The sequence below is a fragment of the Amblyomma maculatum genome, chromosome 1 (assembly GCF_055883805.1).
Source record: "Amblyomma maculatum isolate TAMU_Amacu chromosome 1, ASM5588380v1, whole genome shotgun sequence".
Lineage (NCBI taxonomy): Eukaryota > Metazoa > Arthropoda > Arachnida > Ixodida > Ixodidae > Amblyomma > Amblyomma maculatum.
In genome coordinates this window covers 175800452-175822906 of record NC_139344.1, presented here as the reverse complement: position 1 = coordinate 175822906, position 22455 = coordinate 175800452, and the positions used below count along the sequence as shown (strand labels likewise).

Below are 22455 nucleotides of genomic sequence, written 5' to 3'. Positions count from 1 at the left end.
TCGATGAAGTCGTGAGCTCGATAACAGACTTTCCAAAGAAGATGGTGCGAAGCGGTGACATGGAATTTTCAGTGCTATGCAGTGTCCTGCAACTTTATCTGAACCTTTTTGAAAAAATCTCTCACCTCAACCGGAGGCTCGTTTGTGGTGAAACAGTGCAGATAGCTTGCGCATTGTTGACCCTTTGGTTGTGTAGCAAGTCTTACAGTGGTGCTTACCTGGTTTGGCCGTGCATGATGTGTTATCAGAACCATCTGCGATGACACTGAGGGAGCAAAAGATGCCAACGCTGATTTTACGGCGAAAGGCAGGGGTGGCACCATCTAGCATCATTAGCAAAACACACCACGCTTGCCTCTATTCGTTCCTCCAGTGAGGCCAGATAGTGCCACAATTGACCTGGCGTTCGCGTCTTTTGCTCCTTCAATCTCTTCGTAGATGGTTCAGATTTCTCATTAAGCGCGGCCGAACCAGGTACGCACCCTTGTCAAATTTATTACGCAACAAAAATGTCAATGATACGCAAGCTTTATGGACTCTTTCACAGCAAACGAGCCTCCGACTGAGGTGGATGAATTTTTCAAAATGGTCCTTAAGTCTTGAGTAAGTTAAAAAAAGTGCTCGTGCTGTCCTGTACAGTGCTATGAGGTTGTATCAATTTGCCTTTCATTAAGTGGGCTTGATTTCACAGCATTCTAAAAACCAGAAACAAAATGCATGCACTATGGGCGGTACCATCACAAACTTATAATAAAGTGGGCTAGTAACAAAGAGGATTTTCTGTACCTCACTTATTTTGCACAACTCTTTTTAAAGGATACTAATAAAAGAAACAGACACATGGAAGAGCAACGGGACCAGCGCTACAGCATAAAAACTTGCCCAAAAGCACGGTTTGCATCCTTTCTGTTACTGAGACCTTTATTTTATCATCCAAAAGAAACATGCTTACTTGGTGTTTTCTTCTTAAGTGCTACTAAAAAGTCTTCACAAACATTCTGTGTGCTGTAGGAAATCAAGCTACAAGCTTCTGAGTATAAAATGCACAGTGACACAGGAAGACCACAGCTCATGCGACTGCCACCTACTCATTCTCATTTACAAGCCCTGAATAAAGAGCAATTCTTAATATTACACAACTTCAACAAGACATGGAAGAAAGGGATTCAGCGATGAGGAACTAGTCAACTAGTTTACAATCTACAGCAGTGTTTCTAAAATGCGAGTCCTCGAAGCGATTTTCAGGATCTGCACAGCCTACGTCCACAAACAAAAAAGAAAGGTCGTGCGATAGCTCTGACCTGGCTAGACACAGTTTTCTAAAGTTAAAAAGGATGGAGGTTCAAAGCCAACTTTAGTTTTTCAAATCGAAAGAAACATATGAGGAGTGTGGAAACAGAGTGCGAGTGAGAGAAGTAGAGAGTGAGAGCATCTAGGGGGTTTGCTGATGCCGGCATTGGTGAAAGTCAAGCTCTGGCTGCACTGCTGGACGACGATGTAATGCAAAGCATCTTCGGTATTCAACGAGTGAGTGCTCATGCTGTGTTAGGAGCGGTCGAAGCGTTTTCAGAGGCATGCATACCGGCACCGACATGTTGCCTCTCTGCAGGCCGTGGCGCGCTCGATTATCAAGGGCAAGTCTTTTAGAGGTCAGTTTAGCCTTGACTCAATCCCAATTGCACGACCTGCAGCAATTCACCCCCCCCTCTCAGTCTCAAGGGGTCCTCTACCACTTCCACTGGTCTACAGTAGATAAATACACACAGCATACAAAGAAACTGAGTGCATTATGGTCATACAATCAGCACTGTAAGCCTACCTTGCTGGTTCTGGTGCTTTGCCAACTCGATCATTTCTTGCATGAACAGCAGGCCCTCCTGGGCATCCTCGGGACTCTCAGCCTAAGATTATAAAACCAGAAAAGCATTTGCAGTCGAACCTCGACATTACGAAATCCTACTTGCAGCCAAAAATTTCGTTAAATTGCAAATTTTATTACGCCGAGTTTCCCGTGTTTTAGATATCGAAATAAAGTAACAGGTTCATGAAACAATGCTAGTAGATGGGAACTTTTAAAGTACGAATTCAGGAAATAAACAAAAATTTCTAGCAATAATAGCACTAACAAGGGCACCGAATGTTCTTTTGTATATCAGGGGGATAATGGGCGATAGTAAATGAACGCTAACACATCATTTTTCTTCATGTGACCAAAGAGCGAGCGGGCCGGCGCGGCCAACGTTACTAGAACCAGCTTCAGTTCAAAAACTCCGCAGTGCCGCGCGCCGCCACCGCTGTTTTGCGCAGCGAGTGAACCAGGCTTCATCGTGCCGGCACATTTGCCGGCGGCTATAGGCATTTCAGCGGCGTGCGCGCGAGTTAAAACCGCTGGCCTGACGCCAGGGAACCCTAGTAGCTCCAGAAATGAATTTAGTATTCCTATTTCCTTGATTTTTTTTTTCCATATTTGGCTGAGTTAACAGATTCCATTCATGTGGGCGGCCTGGAGCGCAAAGTTGCCACTGCACCTGATAACGGTGGCAGGAAGGATAGGAAACGAACCAATTTATTATCCCTGCCTACGAGCTATATTTTGAAAGCGTGTGGGTGTCCGTGTGTAAGAGAAGTCCTTTCTGAGCTTGAAGGTCGCTCCCTCTCTATGTTATTATGCCCACTCAGTCAATGTACGACTAAATTGTGCGCTCAAGGACCCTTTCTGCGTGAACCGGGCTCGTTACTTTCAGAAAATTATGAAAAAAGGCAGTGCGTGGTGTAAAGAACTTGAAGGGAAAAAAGAAGATGTACACAGCGTGCTCGTCCACATCTGACCACACTTCCATCCCTCTCTAAGTTGCCGCGCTTTCTGTCTACAGCACAATGCAACATCAACTTGCCCGGCAGCATGTGTAGTGCAATTAGTGTAGTGAAAATTATTGCAGGGCAATCATACTCGCTACAAGTTGTCCAAACATATATGACTTGATGTTGTAGCATAATGCGCTCATTTAATTGCAGTTAACTAATTACGACCATCAATAGAGAGGTGCAATTATATTCCTCATAAGCTATCCAACGACACAGGATTTCATGCTGTAGCATGAAGTGAAATTTTTAATTGCAGGTAACTAATTAATGACAACTAAATAACTCCTGCAGTTAGTCTAGAGCAAGTACACTTTACATAAGCAATCTAACAATATATGACTTAATGATGTAGCGTGAGTATAATCACAATTACAAAATAAATACAAATTTAGAACACAATCAGCATAAAATATAACCACAATTATACTAATTAACAAGTTACAACTGAGAACTACAATTACTCTAGCGCAATCATATTGGCATATGCTTTACACAACCACTGCGGACAAATTGCATACACACATTCCGTACACGACGGGTAAGTAACAAGTAATGCTGCTCATTAAAATTGCCTACTGATCATATGCATACACGCTCATTTTATTTCAGATTACTTAACTAACAACAGACCGGCAGTTTTTCATGCTCCTATTTTCATACTTCACTATTGCAATTGCCAAGTGTGGCGGGGAAAACGCGATTGAATTGTAAAGACTGCTGTAGACACTTTTGAACATATAGACAATTTGTCTTAACTAAAATGTGCAAAAACATCCAGTTGCTCAAAAGCAGGCCTTCTGGTGATTGATTGTTACCACAAATCACGCAAAATTTACCAGAAGAGTATCGCCTTCCCTGTTGGCGAAATAAGCCAAACATCCTGCACGCGCTGCTGCTACACCTTAAAGACTTGAGATAAAGCACGTTGCACAATTTCCGGCAGGCTGTAGAATGCTTCCCCCAGCTAAACTGTGGAATCCTCGCAGTTAAAATTTCGCACATAAATGGCAATTTGTTGTATTTTTTAATACCAAATTTGTTTGGGTAATTTGCCCGATTCGATCAGAAGTCGGATGTTCCCATCGCATGTAGCGGCGGCGATGTAAAAGAAGCCGCTGCCCTGCCGCTAACACCAGAGGCGCCATCTTGTGCCATTTCCCCCAACTGTCACAGCACAACGAGAGGAGACGGAAGGTAAATGCACAAGATGGCATCACCAGTGTTAGTGATGCGGCAGTGGTTTCTTTCGCTTCGCAGCCGCCGCATACGGTAAGAACATCTGGCTTCTTCTGATTGAATCAGGCAAGTATCTGAAACAAATTTGGTATTAAAAAATAATAATGACAAAATGCCATTTCCGTGCGAAATTTGAACTGTGAGAATTGCACGGTTTGGTTGGGAGAAGCATTCTACAGCCCGCTGGTAATTGTGCAATGTGCTGTACATGTGAGCGTAAAAGGGAGCGACGCGACAAGGTGGCGCGGCGAAAGCGATCATCGTTTGCTCTGTTGGCTACTTGGGAAGATATACATGCACGCGACAATGCAAACCGACGGCAACACGAAATAGCGACGACGCTGTGTGTTGCTGGCATAGTACGCATCCTTCGATGATGTAGTACGCCGCAAAACTTCGCAAATGCAACAAGTCAGAACAATTGCAAGAATTGAATTATCTTGCGACAACATGCAAAACAAGATGCATTTAGAGTACACCGTATTGAGTTTGAGGCGCTTAACATGTGTTAACTTGCACTATACAAATTGTCACATGACCTTGTTTTTTTCTTTTGTTGAGATGAGACGTTCGTTGAATCCTTGCACCATTGTTGGTACAAAGCTAGAAATTTACGCGGCGAAGCACAATCATAAGGCAAAATTTTTAAAATAAAGCATGCGAAATGAGCGGCACTGACATAAGCTGAGTGTACGTCACTGCCGCGTATCCAATTCATGATAGCGCATGCACTTCCGGGTGAACGAGCGAAATTTTCTATTTCTTCAGATCCGAGCGACGAGCCAAGCGACACATGCATTTCTGTTTTCGCGAAGGCTTCGCACGATGCGTGCCGCCGTCGCGCTCGTGTTCGCGTGAGTTTTCACGTACATGCATGTAGCGCAGCCTTAAGAATGGTTGCTTGCAAAATTTTACATTAGTTCCTAACCTTTTTGCAACTACCAAGGTCACAGCTGCTGAAAAATAAAAATCCACACTCGCATTATTGCTTTTGTGAAGAGGAAGAAGTACACAAGGAACATTCTAGGCAGTGGCATCGTGATCGCTGCGCGTGTTGGACCTGACGGTGTTCGCTGTCGCTGTGCTCGCCGCTGATCTGCCCAGTCCTGCTGACCTGATCAATAAACCCCCATCTTACATTTGGTGGAGCTGCCGGTTAAGATCTATCCTCTCGCCCTGGAACTCCGCAGCCGCACATTACCACCTCCTGCGATGCCTGAGGACGTTAACCACCAAGCTGTACAAGTTGGCTCGGCCATTATCTGTCCCGGCTCCCTCCGCCAGCGAGACCCCGCCATCTTCAGCGGCACTGACGACCATGACGTCGAGGACTGCCTCACCTCCTATGAGCGAGTGAGCGCTTATAACAAATGGGACGCGGAAACGAAGTTAAGCAACGTGATATTCTATCTTACCGGCGTAGCAAATCTATGGTTTTGCAACTATGAAGCGTACAGACATTCCATCATGGTCTGTGTTCAAAGCTAGCTTCGCTGAAGTTTTCGGCCGTTCGGTTGTGAGAAAACTCCGCGCTGAACAGCGCTTGCGAACGCGGTCTCAGCAGGTTGGTGAGAATTTCACAAGTTATATCGAGGACGTTGTCGATTTGTGCAAGCGCGTGAACGCACAGATGTCAGAGGCCGACAAGATTAAGTACATTCTGCAAGGCATTGAGGACGACGCCTTCCAGATGCTGACTGCTTGAGATATCCGCACCGTTGCAGAAGTGGTCACACTGTGTCAAAGTTATGATGAACTACGCAAACAAAGGGCCATAACTCACACGAGCACCATGCACTCCGAGTCGCTTGCTGGCCTGACAGATGCAGCTGAACATTCTGCGCTGCTGCCACAAATCAAAAGCTTCATTCGGGAAAGAGTTGCTCGACAGCTCTCCCTTATGTCCTGCCATGAAGAGCCTTCCTCACACCTAGCTCCCAGTTTGCGCCAGATTATTCAGGAACAAGTAGCTGAATCTCTTCCTCCAGCCCCTCAATCTATGCCTGTCGGAGCCCCGTTGACATATGCGGCTGTTGCTGCCCGACCATCACCTACGTATGCTCCGCCGCAACATGCCTATGTTCAGCCGCCTCCAGGTCTTGCTCGAGAACCTGCGCAGTTTATTCGACCAGCTCCAAGACCGCGCAATCCCTGGCGCACGACAGATAACCGCCCAATTTGTTATACTTGCGGACTGGCTGGACATATTTCTCGTTATTGTCGAAACCGTCTCCCAGTGTCAGCACCACCTACTCATGGTTCTGGGTACTGGTCTTCGACGCCTCAGTATTCCGCACCTACTGAGCCTCCAGCCAGCCGTCATTTCTCCCCAGACCGCTCAGCCATGACCGACCGCCGTTCACCGTCACCGCAATGCCGCTCTATCTCTCCGATGCGACGTCGACAGAACGCCTCATGTGAGGAAAACTAGAGGCCGCAGTTCCTGAGGCGAGAACTGCGACCCCGTCGAACTTTCAAAGTCCTCATCTGTAGCTGGCCAACCTTATTGAAGTTTTCGTCGAGGGCGTTGCTGTCATGGCTCTAATTGACACTGGTGGTGCGATTTCGGTTATGGACGCAAAACTATGTAGCTCTTTAAAGAAAGTGAAGACGCCAATTGCGGGACTTTTGCTGCGAACGGCCAGCACTCAGCATATCAAGCCCTTAGCAGCGTGCACCGCTCAAGTAGTTATCCAGAATTGCCTTTATACCATTGAGTTCAACGTGCTGCCAAGTTGCTCACACGCTGTTATTTTAGGCTGGGATTTCCTGTCGCGTCGCGCTGCTATTATCGATTGTGCTTGAGCTGAAGTGGGGTTCTCGACTTTGCCCGATGCCTTACCAGACGCTGATCCACGAAATTGCTGTGCTAAAGCCCTTGTCGCCAAGATATTGACCTTCCTCCTTGCTCTTCTGTGCTTGTTCGTGTCGCTTGTGCCTCTGTTAGCGATGAAACCGTTCTGTTCACACCAGCCCATACTTTCCTGCACCGCAAGTGTCTTCCATTGCCCTACGCTGTGGTCGCTATTTCCGCTGGCCTTACCATGTTATGAGTCTCAAACCCATTTAACTCCCCTACTGCTTTGCGCCATGGTGAATGCCTCGGCAGTATCCAGCCAATCGCATCTCTTCTGATCTCTGAGGAACCTGACGACGCATCGCACTCTGCCGTGACTGCGCTCAGCCCCCCTTCACCTGCACCTGCTCCTCCCTCTACAGACTTGTTCCTCCGCTCCATCGATGCCGATTTTCCTCCAGTGCAGCGCACTCAGCTTTTGAACCTACTACATCAATTTGGCTCCTCCTTCAACTCTCATCAAAGTTGTTTGGGTCAAACTTCTACAGTCACTCATCGCATCGACACCGGCACACACCACCACTGCGACAGCGCCCCTATCGTGTGTCTGCAACCGAACACCAGGCTATTGAAGAGCAAGTCGACCTAATGATTCAGAATGGCGTGATTCAGCCCTCAAGCAGCCCTTGGGCGTCACCTGTTGTCCTCGTAAAAAAGAAAGATGGTTCTATCCGCTTCTGTGTCGATTATCGCCGCCTGAATTAGATTACGCGAAAGGACGTCTACCCTCTCCCACGCATCGACGATGCTCTCGATTGTTTGCAAGGCATCGAGCTTTTTTCTTCCCTAGATTTACGTTCCGGCTACTGGCAAGTTCCCCTGGAAGCGGCTGATCGCCCCAAAACTGCCTTTGTAACTCCTGACGGCTTATACGAATTTACAGTTATACCGTTTGGCCTTTGTAATGCTCCGGCAACATTTGAGCGGATGATGGACACTATTTTGCGTGGCGTAAAGTGGAAGATGTGCCTCTGCTACCTCGACAACATTTTCGTCTTTTCTCCTGACTTTGACACACACCTCTATCGTATGAAGCACGTTTTGACCTGCCTATCTGATGCCGGACTGCAGCTGAATTTGAAAAAATGTCGTTTTGCCGCCCGCCAGCTCTCCATTCTTGGCCACGTTGTCTCCAAAAAAGGTGTATCTCCAGATCCTGCCAAACTTTGTGCCGTAGCAGCCTTTCCCAAACCAACATCCATCAAAGATCTACGTAGCTTCCTCGGGCTGAGCTCTTACTTTCGCCGCTTTATTAAAAATTTTGCTTCAATTGCTGCTCCCTTCACAGACCTTCTGTCCGGCAGTTCCGACCTTTCGTCGTGGTCGCCAACGTGCGACGACGCCTTCAATACTTCACGCCGGATCCTCATGGCACCGCCTGTCCTACGTCACTTCGATCCCACAGCGCCTACTGAGGTCCACACGGACGCCAGTGGTATTGGTTTCGGCGCTGTGCTCGCTCAGTGCAAATCAGGTTATACTGAATACGTGGTCGTCTATGCTAGCCGAACACTCACGAAGGCTGAATTCAATTACTCTGTCACTGAAAAAGAGTGCTTAGTGATTATTTGGGCTCTTACTAAATTCCGCCCTTACCTCTATGGCCGCCCTTTTGATGTAGTGACGGACCACCATGCGCTTTGCTGGCTTTCCTCACTGAAAGACCTGTCTGGCAGACTGGCAAAATGGGCTCTTCGCCTTCAGGAATAATATGTCAGCGTTGTTTACCGCTCCGGCCGCAAGCATCACGACGCCGATGCACTTTCCCGCTGGCCCCTTACAGCTGTGGTCGCGAGCCTTTCCTCTTCAGACGTTTCCCCGCCATCGCTTCACATCAATGACATGCCGTCAGCGCAGTGGCAAGATCCTTAGATAAATTCTCTCCTAGATTTTATCTCCAATCCTACAGCTGCTTCTCCAATGCGTGCTCTCCGCCGCCATGCTTCCCACTTCGCCATTTGTGATAACCTCCTCTACCGCCGCAACTACTGCGCAGATGGCCGCAAGTGGTTGCTAGTTATTCCCTGGCAGCTATGTTCTCAAATCTGTGACTATTTCCACGCTGACCCACAATCCGGTCGCGCGGGTGTCTTCAAGACATACACTCGTCTCCGGCTACATTACTACTGGCGGGGCATGTACACCTTCGTACTCAAGTACGTTCACTCATGCCTCACCTGTCAACGTCGCAAGCCATCTCCTCAACGTTCTGCTGGAGAGTTGCTACCGTTACCCAACCCACCACGCCCTTTCGACCGCGTCGGCATTGATTTGTATGGGCCGCTTCCCTACACTGCAGCCGGCAACCGCTGGGCTATTGTAGCCGTTGATCATCTGATGAGGTATGCAGAGACCGCCGCACTTCCATCTGCCACAGCATCAGAAGTAGCTTCCTTCATTTCGCAGCGATTTGTTCTTCGCCACGGCGCGCCTTGAGAGCTGCTCAGCGACAGAGGACGCGTTTTCTTGAGTGACGTTGTGAAAGCCTTGCTCACCAAGTGCAACATTATTCATAGAACAACCTCCGCCTATCATCCCCAGACTAATGGCCTCACTGAGCGTTTCAATCGTAACCTTGGCGACATGCTCTCTATGTACGTCTCCTCCAACCACTCAAATTGGGACCTCGTCTTTCCGTATGTCACTTACGCTTACAATACTGCAACGCAGTCTACTACTGGCTTCTCTCCTTTTTTTCTCCTCTACGGCCATCACCCCTCTGCTACAATCGACACCATACTCCCGTATCAGCCGGACATATCAGAGTATACTCCTGCGTCTCGAGCAGCCCAGCATGCGGAAGACTGTCGACAAATTGCCCGCGCATTCACGGCTAACACCCAATACTGCCATAAATCCAACCATGACAACCAACACTCGACACCGGACTTCTCGTCTGGCGCTCTTGTGTGGCTGTGGATACCTTCCAATGCTCCTGGACTGTCTTCAAAATTTCTTGCTAAATACCATGGCCCATACCGAGTTCTGGAGCGCACCTCTCCGGTTAATTATGTGGTGGAACCTCTTATGCCGGCTCATGATCTACACCGACGCGGACGCGAGATTGTTCACGTCCAGCGCCTTAAACCCTATTACGACCCTGCCGTCTTGCTCTCGCCGTAAGTCGCCAGGATGTCTCCTCTTCGTCCCGCGGGTAATTGTGAAGAGGAAGAAGTACATGAGGAACATTATAGGCAGTGGCATCGTGATCGCTGCGCGTGTTGGACCTGACGGTGTTCGCTGTCGCTGTGCTCGCCGCTGATCTGCACAGTCCTGCTGATCGAGTCCTGCTGATCTGATCAATAAACCCCCATCTTACACTTTAGACAAATTAATAGTTCGGAAATGCTGCCCTTCGCCTACCATGCACCAAATTTCGCTGCCGCTCCATCGCTTCAGTCAAGAGCCGGTTTCGACCGCCCCGCCACCTACTCCGGGAAGCCGCTGGGTGCCGCCCGCGATGTACAGTGGAGACGGGGAGTTTTCAAACTAAAGCTGCTTCTGGTAATGTTGGACGCGGCTACCTTTGCGCGGCAATCTTTTGTTCAGGCCCCATTAACGTGCGTAATAAGCATACCCCATTTATATGCGTAATGGGCTTGCCTCGCACCTTTGCTGCCGACAACTTAAAAAAAAAAAAAAAAACGCTAGTCGTTAGCGCATCCTGCGCGTCCCTCCATTGCGCGCCGCTGCAGTCCAGTGTATTTCTTGGCAGAGCGCCAAGATTCCACTAGCGAGAACTGCACGGTGTGCATTAGCTCCAGTGGTGGAGTGAAGGGGAAATGCCTTTTGAAGCGAACGATGCTAAAAGTTGCATCATATCACGGTTGACTGCATGTTTTCTTTGATGACTGATGGATGGACGGATGGATTGGGTAAAAAAAAAAAGTCTACTTCCTCCCGCGTATTGAATCCTCCGCTTAAAGTGATGTTGATGTCGGGCAAATGCAAAACACAGTGCCTCGGCTAAAGTTTTAGTTCTCAACCAATTGTCAAGATGGCTTCTGATGCATGCACGTGATGCGCGAGGTCTTCGCTAAATAGAAAAAGCGGCCTAAAATTACTTCGTTAAATAACAAAAAATTACATGGTTTTTAAAAGGGCAAAGATTGGTAAATTTAAAAAAATGCATTACATCACAAATTTCGATACATTGAGGCTAGTTATATTAAGGTTCGACTTATTACGATAAGGCATGGTACGAGGAATTTAATGTCCCAAAGTGATATTGGCTGTGGGGAAAGCCATAGTGGAGGGCTCTGATAATTTTAACCACCCGGGACTCTTTACCATGCACTGGAATTGAGCAATACACAGAAGCCTTGGGTTTCGCCTCTATCAAAGCATGGCTGCTGCGACTGGTATCATACCCACATACTTGATATCAGCAGTAAAGTGCCGTACCCAATGAGCCTCTGCAGCAGGAAGCATCAGTTACAATGAGAGATTTTGTAAAATTTGATAAAAAATATAGGTGGCTGCAAATAAAAACTTAATAGCTGCAGTGATAGCTTTCAACTGTATGCAATTATAACACACACTACCAAACACAAGCAACACAATTATTCAAATAACCTCTTTCGTTTAAGCCACAGTACACATCACATCCTGCTGTGACCTTAGGTGCTTCTGTAACTTTTGATAAGAATCAGCTTATGTTTGTGTGTTGTGCAAAACATATGAAGCAATAAATAAATACAACAATAAGCGTGCATTTCTAGATGTGGCCTATCTTAACTTTAGAACAAAGCAATAAACATTAAGAGACAGTGAAAGTGTGTTGACAATTATGTTCAGATGCAATTAATCTGCAGGGGAAGTACCCTGCAAGAGTGTTATACCTCACAATTATTTTTAGAAATGGTAGAAGCCAAGCAGTCAAGGCAATGCCACTCCATTTGTTTTCACCCTTCCCTACCAATATGTCCTTGCCAGCGGCCCTGCCTAAGTGTAGTCACCAGAATTTTTCAATCACAGCTGGGTACTTAAAGAGCTGCTGCATCACTTTTCGAGGATTTCGCGATCATCAAGGATTCGAATCTACATAGGCAGTAGGTAATGCATGCAAAGTGTTTTTGCGCTAGCATTCAAACTGATGGCATAATCAATGATTAAACCTGGAGCTTCTTCTCAGAGCACTAAAGTTCTATGGAGAAGCTCGGTGATAACGTCACGGACGGTACTATTTCTGATGTTCGTTGCCTTCGCCCACGTCCTGCTGCACATTTTCTGATGGTGCTAATCAACATTTCTAGGGCTTTGTTTTCAGCAGCCTTGTTTTCATTTCTTCAAACCAAGTGTGTCTATGCAGAAAACGTACAGGTACCGTCAATGACGTCATCATGCGTCACTGTGCAGTGCGGTGAAGCCTGATAGCCGTTGTGATTTTAATCTCTAATTGCGCCACTATTTCAAATGCCAGCACCAAGATATTTCACATGCTTTAAGCGCAAGCTATGATCATTCAACTGCTCAAAACTCATCGCAATCTAAAACCGGTGCACCTTCCCTTTAAGCTCCTTTAGAGCATTAGATCATAATTTGTTCCTCAATTTTGTGATGTCAGCATCCCCAGTGCACCAGTCTTGGCTGGAAGGTGACAAAGTAAAGAGAGGGGAGGAGAGAGAGAGGGTAGGAGGTGGCTTGGGTGTCTGCCCCGACTGCAGGAGGCTTTTGGTTCGAAATCCACAACCAAACAATGATGGGTGCAAGTGTCCCCTGGCCTAGAGTCTGGCTTTCTTAGGGGTGTGCACTTGGAAAAAGCTTCTTAAGGGGGGTGTAGGGATTGGATCACGAAAATTGCTAAAGGAAGTTTATTTTTAAAAACTTAGCTTTTCGACATCTACGACACACTATCTTGTTCTGAAATATTTCACCCCAAAACAAATTCTAATTGCTCCAAATAAACATACAGACAATGTAATGTACATAACATGTTTAAGACAGGAAATTATTGCGTAAAGACAGACACAGACAGAAACGACAGGCGCTAGCTTCATCTAACTTTATTTGCTGAGCAGCTAACAAATATATAGCATTCAAGGCATGCACAGAAACAGGGACAATGTAGTGTCATTCAGAATGTGCAAGATAAAACATCTCGGTCTTCGAAAGATTCGCCGACGTATCGCTCACACAATCTTTTCCTCTCTTTTTTATATGATAAGCTTCTAAAATCCCTTGCGCCTTAGTGTTTCTGCTCCTTCCTAGAATCATTACATCCTGCAGTCGTGGTTCACACTTCTTGCACAGCAGGCAACATTTTTTACCTGGCGAATGATCTGCCACTGTCTCACACGATGCATTCTGCACAATGTTGCGCTGGATGTGTACCTCCTGTTTCTTTTAATGACCGTGTGTGTTCTGCTGCACGGTCATTCACACATCGTGCGGTTTGGCCCACATAGGTCTTCCCGCAGGTCAACAGCACCTGATATACCAACCCGGTGCAGCACTTCACAAGCTGGTTTTCATGCTTCTTTGCAGCAGCTCCTATCTCTTTCATTTGCTGCACGCACAGAGCTGCGCAAGTTTCCATGGAGCTGAAAACGCGACGGGTATGTGATGTTTATTCACCACCTTTTAGATGTGCGCGATTTTGTGCACATTCGGAATCACTTTCGGCTTCACACGTTTCTTGGCTGGCTCACACGGCTTTCGAAACATGGTCCGTTAGATTTTTCACAGGAAGGCTTCAGCAACAGCGGTGATGACAGAGCATGGAAACCCTGCTGAAACCAAACGTTCCACCTGTTTATCAAAACTAGCATGCACGGCATGATGACACGACTTCGCGAGAGAAGATGTGAGGCAAAGGTTAGCTATGGTTTATAACTTATTTATATGGTGCATTTAACTGTCTTTTACAGGATGATGTGTGAATGACCGTGCAGCAGAACACGCGCGGTCATTAAAAGAAACAGGAGGTACACATCTAGTGCAACATTCATATCGTCAACTTGTGACTTTCATTCCAGCGTAAGCACTATCAAATCATCCCTTGGCCTCACTCTTTAAGCTCTCAGACGCAAAATTGTGTGTCTGTGTTTGTTCCATAAGGTATACTTCAATTTCCCCCAGATACGTGGTTCCCTTATAGATCCTCCCATTCATACGTCACGCCACCTGTTTGATTCTAATAGCGTCCAAAGACTTCATTGTCGCACTAACGCTTTTAATAAGTCCTTCTTCCCAACCGCAATTGAGAAATAGAACCTGCTGCCCGATCTGATTGCTAATGAGCCTGACACTGCTAGGTTTAAGATGATGTTGTTCAGATATCTCCTAAGTTGACTAGCTTACTTTGTTCATCTTCAGACGGCATACTTAGCACAAAAAAAACACACACACGCACACGAGAGAAAAGGCGGGACACGGGACAAGCGCTACTACATCTGGTGTATTGCACTGAAAAGACCTGCAATATATAGGAAAGACCACACATGCGTAGATCAGCCAACACACCCCCCTTCACCGAAACCGCTCAAGAAATCGCATTTCTGCTCCCAACAGAGCAACAGACGTGTCACTAACACACCCTTCCCCCCTCTTTCTTATATGAAAAGCTTCAAGGAGTTCACGCGCCTTCTTATCTACGCTTCTGCCCAGAATCCGTATCTCGTTCAGCCGCGGCTCACACCCACTGCATCGAGCACAGTGCTCAGGGAGCCTAGGGCCCTTGTTGCAGGTCTTTTCAGTGCAATACACCAGATGTAGTAGCGCTTGTCCCGTGTCCCGCCTTTTCTCTCGTGTGCGTGTGTGTTTTTTTTGCGCTAAGTATGCCGTCTGAAGCTGAAAACCATCTAGCCCGTCTAAAAGTTCTTTTACTTTGTTCAGTTCATGTTATTATTTTTTTTTTCTTAGGCTGATCTTTATTCTGTAATTCCCTGCTGCCCGAGCCTCTCGCCAGCAAGTTTTATGTTCTTCGCATATTGATAAGCCTTGTTCAGTACTATGTGCGTTTTTTGCTTTTTTTCATGCTTTTGTGGTATTTTGTTACATTTATCACGACCTTTTGTTAGTGCCTTGTTTTGGTTTCACTCCCCTCTTATGTAATACCCCAACAGGGACCCTTAAAGAACAATAAATGATGATGATGATGATGATGATTGTGCAGAATGCAACATGTGTGACAGAGTGGCAGAACATTTGCCAGGTAAAAAACGTTGCCTGCTATGTAAAAAGTGTGAATCATGACTTCAGGAGGTAACGATCCAGGGAAGGAGCAGAAACATTAAGGCGTGAGAGATTTTGGAAGCTTATCATATAAAAAAGAAAGGAAAAGATTGTGTCAGCGATACGTCGGTGACCCTTTCGAAGACCGAGATGTCTTATCTTGCACAATTTGGTTGACACTATATTGTCCTTGTTTCTGTGCATGCCTTGAATGCTATATATTTGTTAGCTGCTCAGCAAATAAAGTTAGATGAAGCTAGTGCCTGTCGTTTCTGTCTGTGTCTGTCTTTATTTGCGCAATAATTTCCTGTCTTAAACATGTTGAGCCATATAGCCCAAATCAACGTTCTTTTAAAAAACTTTAAGGCTTGTTTTCTTAAAAGTTTGATTTGAGCCCATCACCTTGCTCGTGGAAAGCATAGCACTGCTATGGATGCACTGCTTTGAATGCCGTTCGTTTTTTTTTGTAATTTTTTACATATGCTTTGTATAGAAACAGTCTCAAATTTACTATCCAGGCTCACATTTTTTTTATTAATGTGTAATTAGGTCATGAGGTAAACAGTAAGAGAAGGTGCATATTGCTCTTTAAATAATGAGCCAGGAAATTCAACAAGAAATTAAGGATGTCTTGATTTAGACCACACTTCTTATTAAATATTAAAACCAGTTACAGACCCATAGGCTCCCAAAGCATCGTGTGGCGGAGCTGCTGCTCCTGACGGGAAGAACCATATATGGCAGAAAAATATAAACTGGGAATATGGGGGCCGCGCCAGCTGTGCGGTCTCCTTGCACTGCTGCATTCCTACTCCCTTCCGAGCACGTGCAGAGCTCTCGCGCTGCATCTGCGGCACGTCGCAGTCTATTGTCAGCAGTGCGCCTTGAGAAAAATCTGCTTGCTTGACTTTATCTTCTGTAAATCGAACTTGAATGAGGTTGAAAGGATCGTTGTTAATGTGTACTCTCTGAAGCAGACAGTAGACAACTGCAATAAATACTGGACACGATGTGCGCTTCGGAAATCAACGATCACATTGCAAATGCCGCATCATTTGTGTTAGACATTTTAAGTGATAGCTTATACAGCTCGTTCACTTGAAAAGCCGCTGGCGTAGTAGTACTAGTAGTAGTTGCACCACGTGTCGGAAATAATCCAGGGCTCTGTAAAAAAAACTACCATTGTAGTCTGTGGTTCTAGATTGCTGTGCACCAGGCAATGACGAGTTTATAAAATTAATGTAATGAATTGATGAATTAAAGGAATAAAAGAGATGAAAAATGAAGAAGGGGGTTCAAAGGTGCCAAAATGCTCAGAATAAAACACCAATGCTTCGTGATGCTAATTAAAAAATGTAATGCAAATGTGAAAATGTGACTGTTAATTAATTCAAGCAATAGAAGAAACGAAAAATGAATTTAAAGGTGTCAAATTGCCCAAAATGGAAAGCCCGTGTTTGCCTATACGAAATATCGGTGTATAAAATTAACAATAAATATAAAATAAACAACTAAAAATAAAAAAAGAGGAAAAAAAAACATGTAAAACACCTTCTAGGTGTGCGTGTGTGTGTGAAACGCTATCGCGTCATATGTATCCTTAACGGCAGAGCTTAACTGTTCCCTAATTTTTGGGTTGGTTGGTTTGGCTTATGGGCTTTAATGTCCCAAAGAGACTCAGACTATGAGAAACAGCCTAATGGAGTGCTCCGGAAATTTCGACTACCTGAGGTTTTTTAACGTGCATTGACGTCGCACTGCACATGGGCACCTTGCTTTTCTTTTGCCTGCATAGGAAATGTAATTTCTAAAATATGCTCGAAATACTGAATGCTCTATAAGCACTACGAATCGAAGCACTGAATGGTGCACTCAATCGACGTTCTGTTCTGCACTGTCGAATATGAAAAACCCGCTTTATTTATTTTCATATGGCATCCTTGTATAAGCAATCATTTTCTCTTTGGGATGAAAGTTATACTGCATGCCAGAGACATTTTTCTGTGGCAGTGGTATCTATCCACTGAAAAGCATTGAAAAGTAAGAGATACGTGTTCTCCATCCATTGAAATATTCCCCACTGAATTGTTCATGAGGCAGCGGAATGCTTAGGCTCTGGAAAGTAGGCAAGTATAAAAACTTGGTTGGGAAGCTAGCTCTGAAGCAGCTTGCCTTATCTATTTCGGTTCGCACGCCACTTTTTGAACTTGAATTTTGTGAGAATATGGGCTATACTGGTGCATAACTGGCTATGCAAACGCAGTGTTCAGTGCCGATGAGGCCAAACCAGTGCACGTAATGCACACGCGTAAATACCTAGACCACAAACACGTGCGCAACAATGTTAAGAAGTTTTCATGCTTTATGTTTCTTTGTATCCGCTCCGTGAGGATTGGATAGGGATGCTAACAAGGTTAGCATTTGCTGAGGAAAATTTGGATAGCACCTTTAAGAGAGCGATAAAAGTGAATGCTAGCTCACATTTGTTTATTTATAGCAGGCATTATCATCCTATGAAAGGTGAGAGCTTTCCTTTCGAGACAAAGATGCCCTTGCAAAGCTGGAGTTTACGCTCCTTTAAAAACAAAGCTGCGGTGGCCTTCATTTAAATTATTACGAAGTAAACTCATGCACCAGTAGGGCAATAGCCAAGATTTCGACCTCTTCGCCTGCGAGTTGGAAAAACATTCAGGCTATAAATGCAGTGCTCTGGTAAAATCATTGGGTCAATTCTGAACCCACAAGAAATGCTTTCCGGCAAGCAACAGTTCATTTTTAATTTAATAGACAGCTTCCACTTATTGAACCACTTATTAGCCAGCCTGTTCACCCATCTCACCCCTCATAGCTGGCAAGGAGACCAGCATTCTTGAAAGGAAACCTACTGAAACAAATCTTTTTATCTTTTCGTACAAAGGTATCCACTGAGAGGGCGTGCGTGCCAGGGGCCGCTCCCCTCCTACTCCCTGCCACTCGGACTGAAGGGCGCATACGCGCGCGAGCTACTAATGCTACTGCCGGCGTCTGGCCGGCAGCGTCCACCGCACTCCTCCCCAGTCAAAGCCCCAGTAGCCTAGACAGCTCACTGCTAAGGAAGGCGCGCGTGCCACTGGTGTCGCGCGGCAAAACTTGAGCTTGGGCTTCCTATGGCCAATGTTGTGGTCACGCTAGCCTTTCCACGAGCAAGCAACATGTGAACAACATGTAAACTATGCCAAAGCAAGAATTACTGAAGATATCAAAGTGAAACGTTATATCCGTCTGTCTGATGCCATTTCAAGTCAGTGTACTAATTTGACAGAGCACGTTGTTGGGCTAGTCGTTGTTGGGCTAGTCGGTCATACGCCCGTTCATGTCCTCTTCTCGTCCGTGTTCTTTTTAGCGCAATTCCCTTTTTTAAGTACTAATTTGCATCGCTGTAACTCGTAAAATAATAAAGTTGCCTCCAATCCTCTTATCCCCTCTTAAACACTGGTGCACCCTTTCGGGGCAGCCCAGTTCCAAACACCTCAGCCTATAAAGGTGGTTCATGGTACCGCATTCGCACAAGCATTTAAGTTCAAGACTGCACGCTCTAAACAGCATGTCTAAACAGATGTACAGGTTAACTGGCACTGCTGCAAGTGATTTTTCAAAAGAAGTCCACTTTGGAGAAACACTGCTTCTGAGCTTCACTACAAGTTTCACCTCTGGCTGTTAGACTTTGCGAGACAAAATCACATGTATGTAAAAGACTCTTTGGTGTCACACTGCAGCCTACATTCAAACATATGTTTTACATGCTCGTCACGCGATCATAACTGTTCTGTGAGTTTTTTTTAAATATTCTCCACTTAACGTTTTGTTCCAAAATATTTATGACAGTAGAAAACAAGCACATATCATAAAACCAGTGCAGCACCTTTGTCAGCAAGCCAGATCTGGCTGCTTGTAGAGTTGCATAGTCTGCTCCCAGAGTAACTTTGCACCAAACAGCCCTCATACTGCAGAGCTGGTTTATTTGCCAAACTGGGCCTCAACTTCTTTTGTCGGCATGGGAGAGCAGCTAAAAGTTTACCTCTGCACTAATATGTTGTGAGTTTCACATTCATGTTCTGCGTTCGTTGTGAATCATGAATGAAAGTCCTGGCAAGGTCTAGAGGATCTTCACTCCATCGGCTTGAAAACCATGGTAGGGATTGAGTAGCCTAACTCTCATTCAGTGCTTGTCTCATTCACCCTAAAGTTGACATCAGGCTTGTCAAAGGATGATTTGTTGCCTGGGTGGAACACAAATGCCAGACGGTGCATATTAACGAGGAAGGCAAGGTCGTGGGAGAAAGGACAGTTACTAATTGTGCATAGCACCCAACCAGAACAGGGATAGGAGAAATCACTGAGAGAAAATGCTGCTTCAGATGCATGCCTAAACTGCTAGCCCAACCTGGCAAAAGCTGCGTCGGGCCACTTAGAAAAGAAGATAAACTTTATAAGGTGACCTGATATTATGATCAGGCTATATTTATAATCACACTTTTCATCCATTGATGAACACATGAGAGCATTTTAACAAAGGCACGTAATTGCAAAATAACTTTTTTTTTTTTCCTTACTCATGGTTTCTGTTGTAAGCTCGAAAAAAATAATTGCCAAGAAGGCTGGTTGGCTGCTTTGGTTGGTTTACAGGGTCTAACGTCCCAAAGTGATCTGGGCTATGAGAGGTGCCACAGTGGAACGCTCCAGAAATTTTGAACACCAGGGGTTCTTTAAAGTGCACTGACATCATACAGTGCACAGGGGCCACAAACGTCACCTCCATCGAAAAGTGGCCATAGTGGCTGGGATTCGATCTCGCTTCCTTGAGCTCAGCAGGTGAGAGCCCTATCCACTGAGACATTACAGCAGGTGTCTAGAAGGGTGAACTGACATGCACCCAGATTGGTGACCGCAGTTTGATGTATAAAAGATATACCAGAAGTAATGCTTAAGGTTTTCTTTTGTTAAGTTGGCTTAATATGGTACAGATGAATGTTAAGCAGTAAATAGCACAGTTCATATTTTTCTGCCAATATTTAGTAAATCTGCTGCTACGTGACAAGTGACATAGCAGTCTGATGAAATGGGATAGACAGATGGTACACTGAGGGCAGTCTCACAAAATGGCAACCAACATTGACATGCATGTGTAGTAAAGATATGTCCACTCATAAGAATTACAGTACTCATTGACATTAATGCTTGTGGGACATTTATGGAAATCAAACAGTTGATATATGTAGAGGGAAGGGGTTAGCAGCGCATTTCAGGAATAGGGATCAAGATGTGAAGGGCAGCCATGCTTAGTCACTAAACTACAAAATGAAGATTATCTAAATCAACTCGTAGCACAAGCCAGCAGAATATGATCAGGAAACTTTGTACAACACTTCATACTGGCTTTAATACAACAAGTCCTAGCCCACAAAAAGCTAAAAAATCCTACTTCACCGATTCAAAGATGCACCGAAAAAATGCTAGAAGTTTTGCTACCTGCGCAGCATTGTGGATCAGCTGGACGCGACCGTCAGACATAAGCGTCACGAACACGCCCATCTTCTTCACCAAGTTCAGGTGTTCTTTCTTGCTGGCTTCAAACTGTGATGCATGAAGTCTCCTGGTGCTTAAATCCAGAAAGAAACAGAACAATGCATGCATTTCAATGGCCGGTCAATCGGAAGGGTTAGTTCAATCGCTATGAACTGTAAATGAGTGGGCTCATTTTCAATTCAGTTAATCATCGAACAGCAAGACAGATTTTAAGAAAACAAAATGAACTAAAACTCTCACACAGCCTTAATACCTAGCATACACACTCACTGCACTATAATGACTCATTATGTGTACTTGCAATTGAGGGAACCTTGAACTGATTTTGGTGTCCTTAGAAAGTACTAAGGATGACTTTAGTCATCATTCATTTGTGGCCAGCTGGAGTTCACTATCCCTAGACCATGTCCAGTGCATTTAATGTGCATTTACCGATTTTCTCAAAGCACCACCAGTGATACCCAGTTGATGTGACCGATGATATTTTTATGAAAGCATCAATAGCAGAGTTTCTCAGGAGATATTTATTGTGACAGCAACAGTCTACTTAGCTTGGCTCGGTCATCTGGGCATTATAACTGCCATGGGCTTCTAATAAGGCCAGTCTATTCAAGCCAACATGATCAAAATGACATACATCATTACGTCACGTTCAATAGTTCATACAAAAACAAATTGTAAAATTACGGGTTTGCTCTAGTTGTTTTTTCTTTCTTTTTCTAAATGAAAGCTTGGGGAAATGTTCAAATGGTCAAATATAACCCTCCATTATTTATTTAACCACCATACAGCACTACTAAAAATACCTATAAGCACTCCTTTCAAAGAAACCAATAAAGTTTTTGTGACATCCTTATGACCACATTTCGCCAAGATTTCCTCAAGCAGGATACATTAGAAAGCTGTGATGCACAGTGCAATTACTGCCACAAGTTGCCCAGTCAGTCAACAAGCTACCATGAAATACGTACTAGTCTATCACACTGCACCCCATTAAGACAAACTTTGTTAAGATAATTATTGTATAAGATGAACAGTATGAGACCATTTACTTCATTTCCTATAGTCAATGCAAAAAAAAAAAAAAAAAGGGTCCCTTTAAGACAAGCTGCATCACATGTCCTTTGGTTAAAACAAAATATATCGGCCATCGTGAACCATGGTGACTTCGCGTAATGGCCCTCACTGGAAGTCTATGCAAAGCTGTCAAGGAAAGAAAAAAAAAATCCATAAATTGCTTCAACACAAGAAATCGCACCCTCACAAGATGGCTTTTGCACACCTTTGCAAAAAGCTGTGGGGAAGCTGCCTTGCAGGAGCATGCTTTCTTGGGGGGACGCTTTCTTGCCGGCACGTAAAATGCAGGGCACCATCGCACCTGCACTGAGGCAAAGATCTGGCATGGCCATATCAAGGGCCGCATTTTCACTGCATCGTAGGGCAATAAATGCTTTATTTGCATTATTCTCTTCCTGAAAGGCTATTTTACTTTTACAAAAATATTTTTGAAAAAGAAAAGCCAGTATGCGTAATTTTCTAGTGTGGGGAACACCTGAGGTTTTCCAATGAATCTATGCTGGTCAAGAAAACTAGACCACTTGGTGAGTGAAAAACCCATGTGAAAATGTTGAGGCTTTCAAGAAGCTATTACAAAATTTATAATTTGTGCTGCACCATAAGTTAGGTTTAATAATAATAAAATGTGCAGACTGAATTTTTGTCATGCCAGAAAACCCCAGCCTGGTCACCCTATCAGG

At 45.0% G+C, this 22455-nt stretch overlaps 1 protein-coding gene across 3 annotated transcripts in view; it reads right to left on the bottom strand.

Moving 5' to 3' along the window:
• Positions 1-22455, bottom strand: part of Edem2 (ER degradation enhancer, mannosidase alpha-like 2) — a 129015-nt gene that overhangs the window by 21178 nt on the left and 85382 nt on the right. For 2 of the 3 annotated variants that reach the window (XM_084589627.1, XM_084589628.1), the window contains 2 exons: positions 20642-20771; positions 1820-1901 (listed from right to left, as the gene is read on the bottom strand). In XM_084589627.1, the coding sequence (XP_084445753.1) occupies positions 1820-1901; positions 20642-20771 (212 nt within the window). Of the gene's footprint in view, positions 1-1819; positions 1902-20641; positions 20772-21980; positions 22077-22455 lie in introns of all 3 variants that reach the window. The other variant, XM_084589626.1, reaches the window with a different exon arrangement.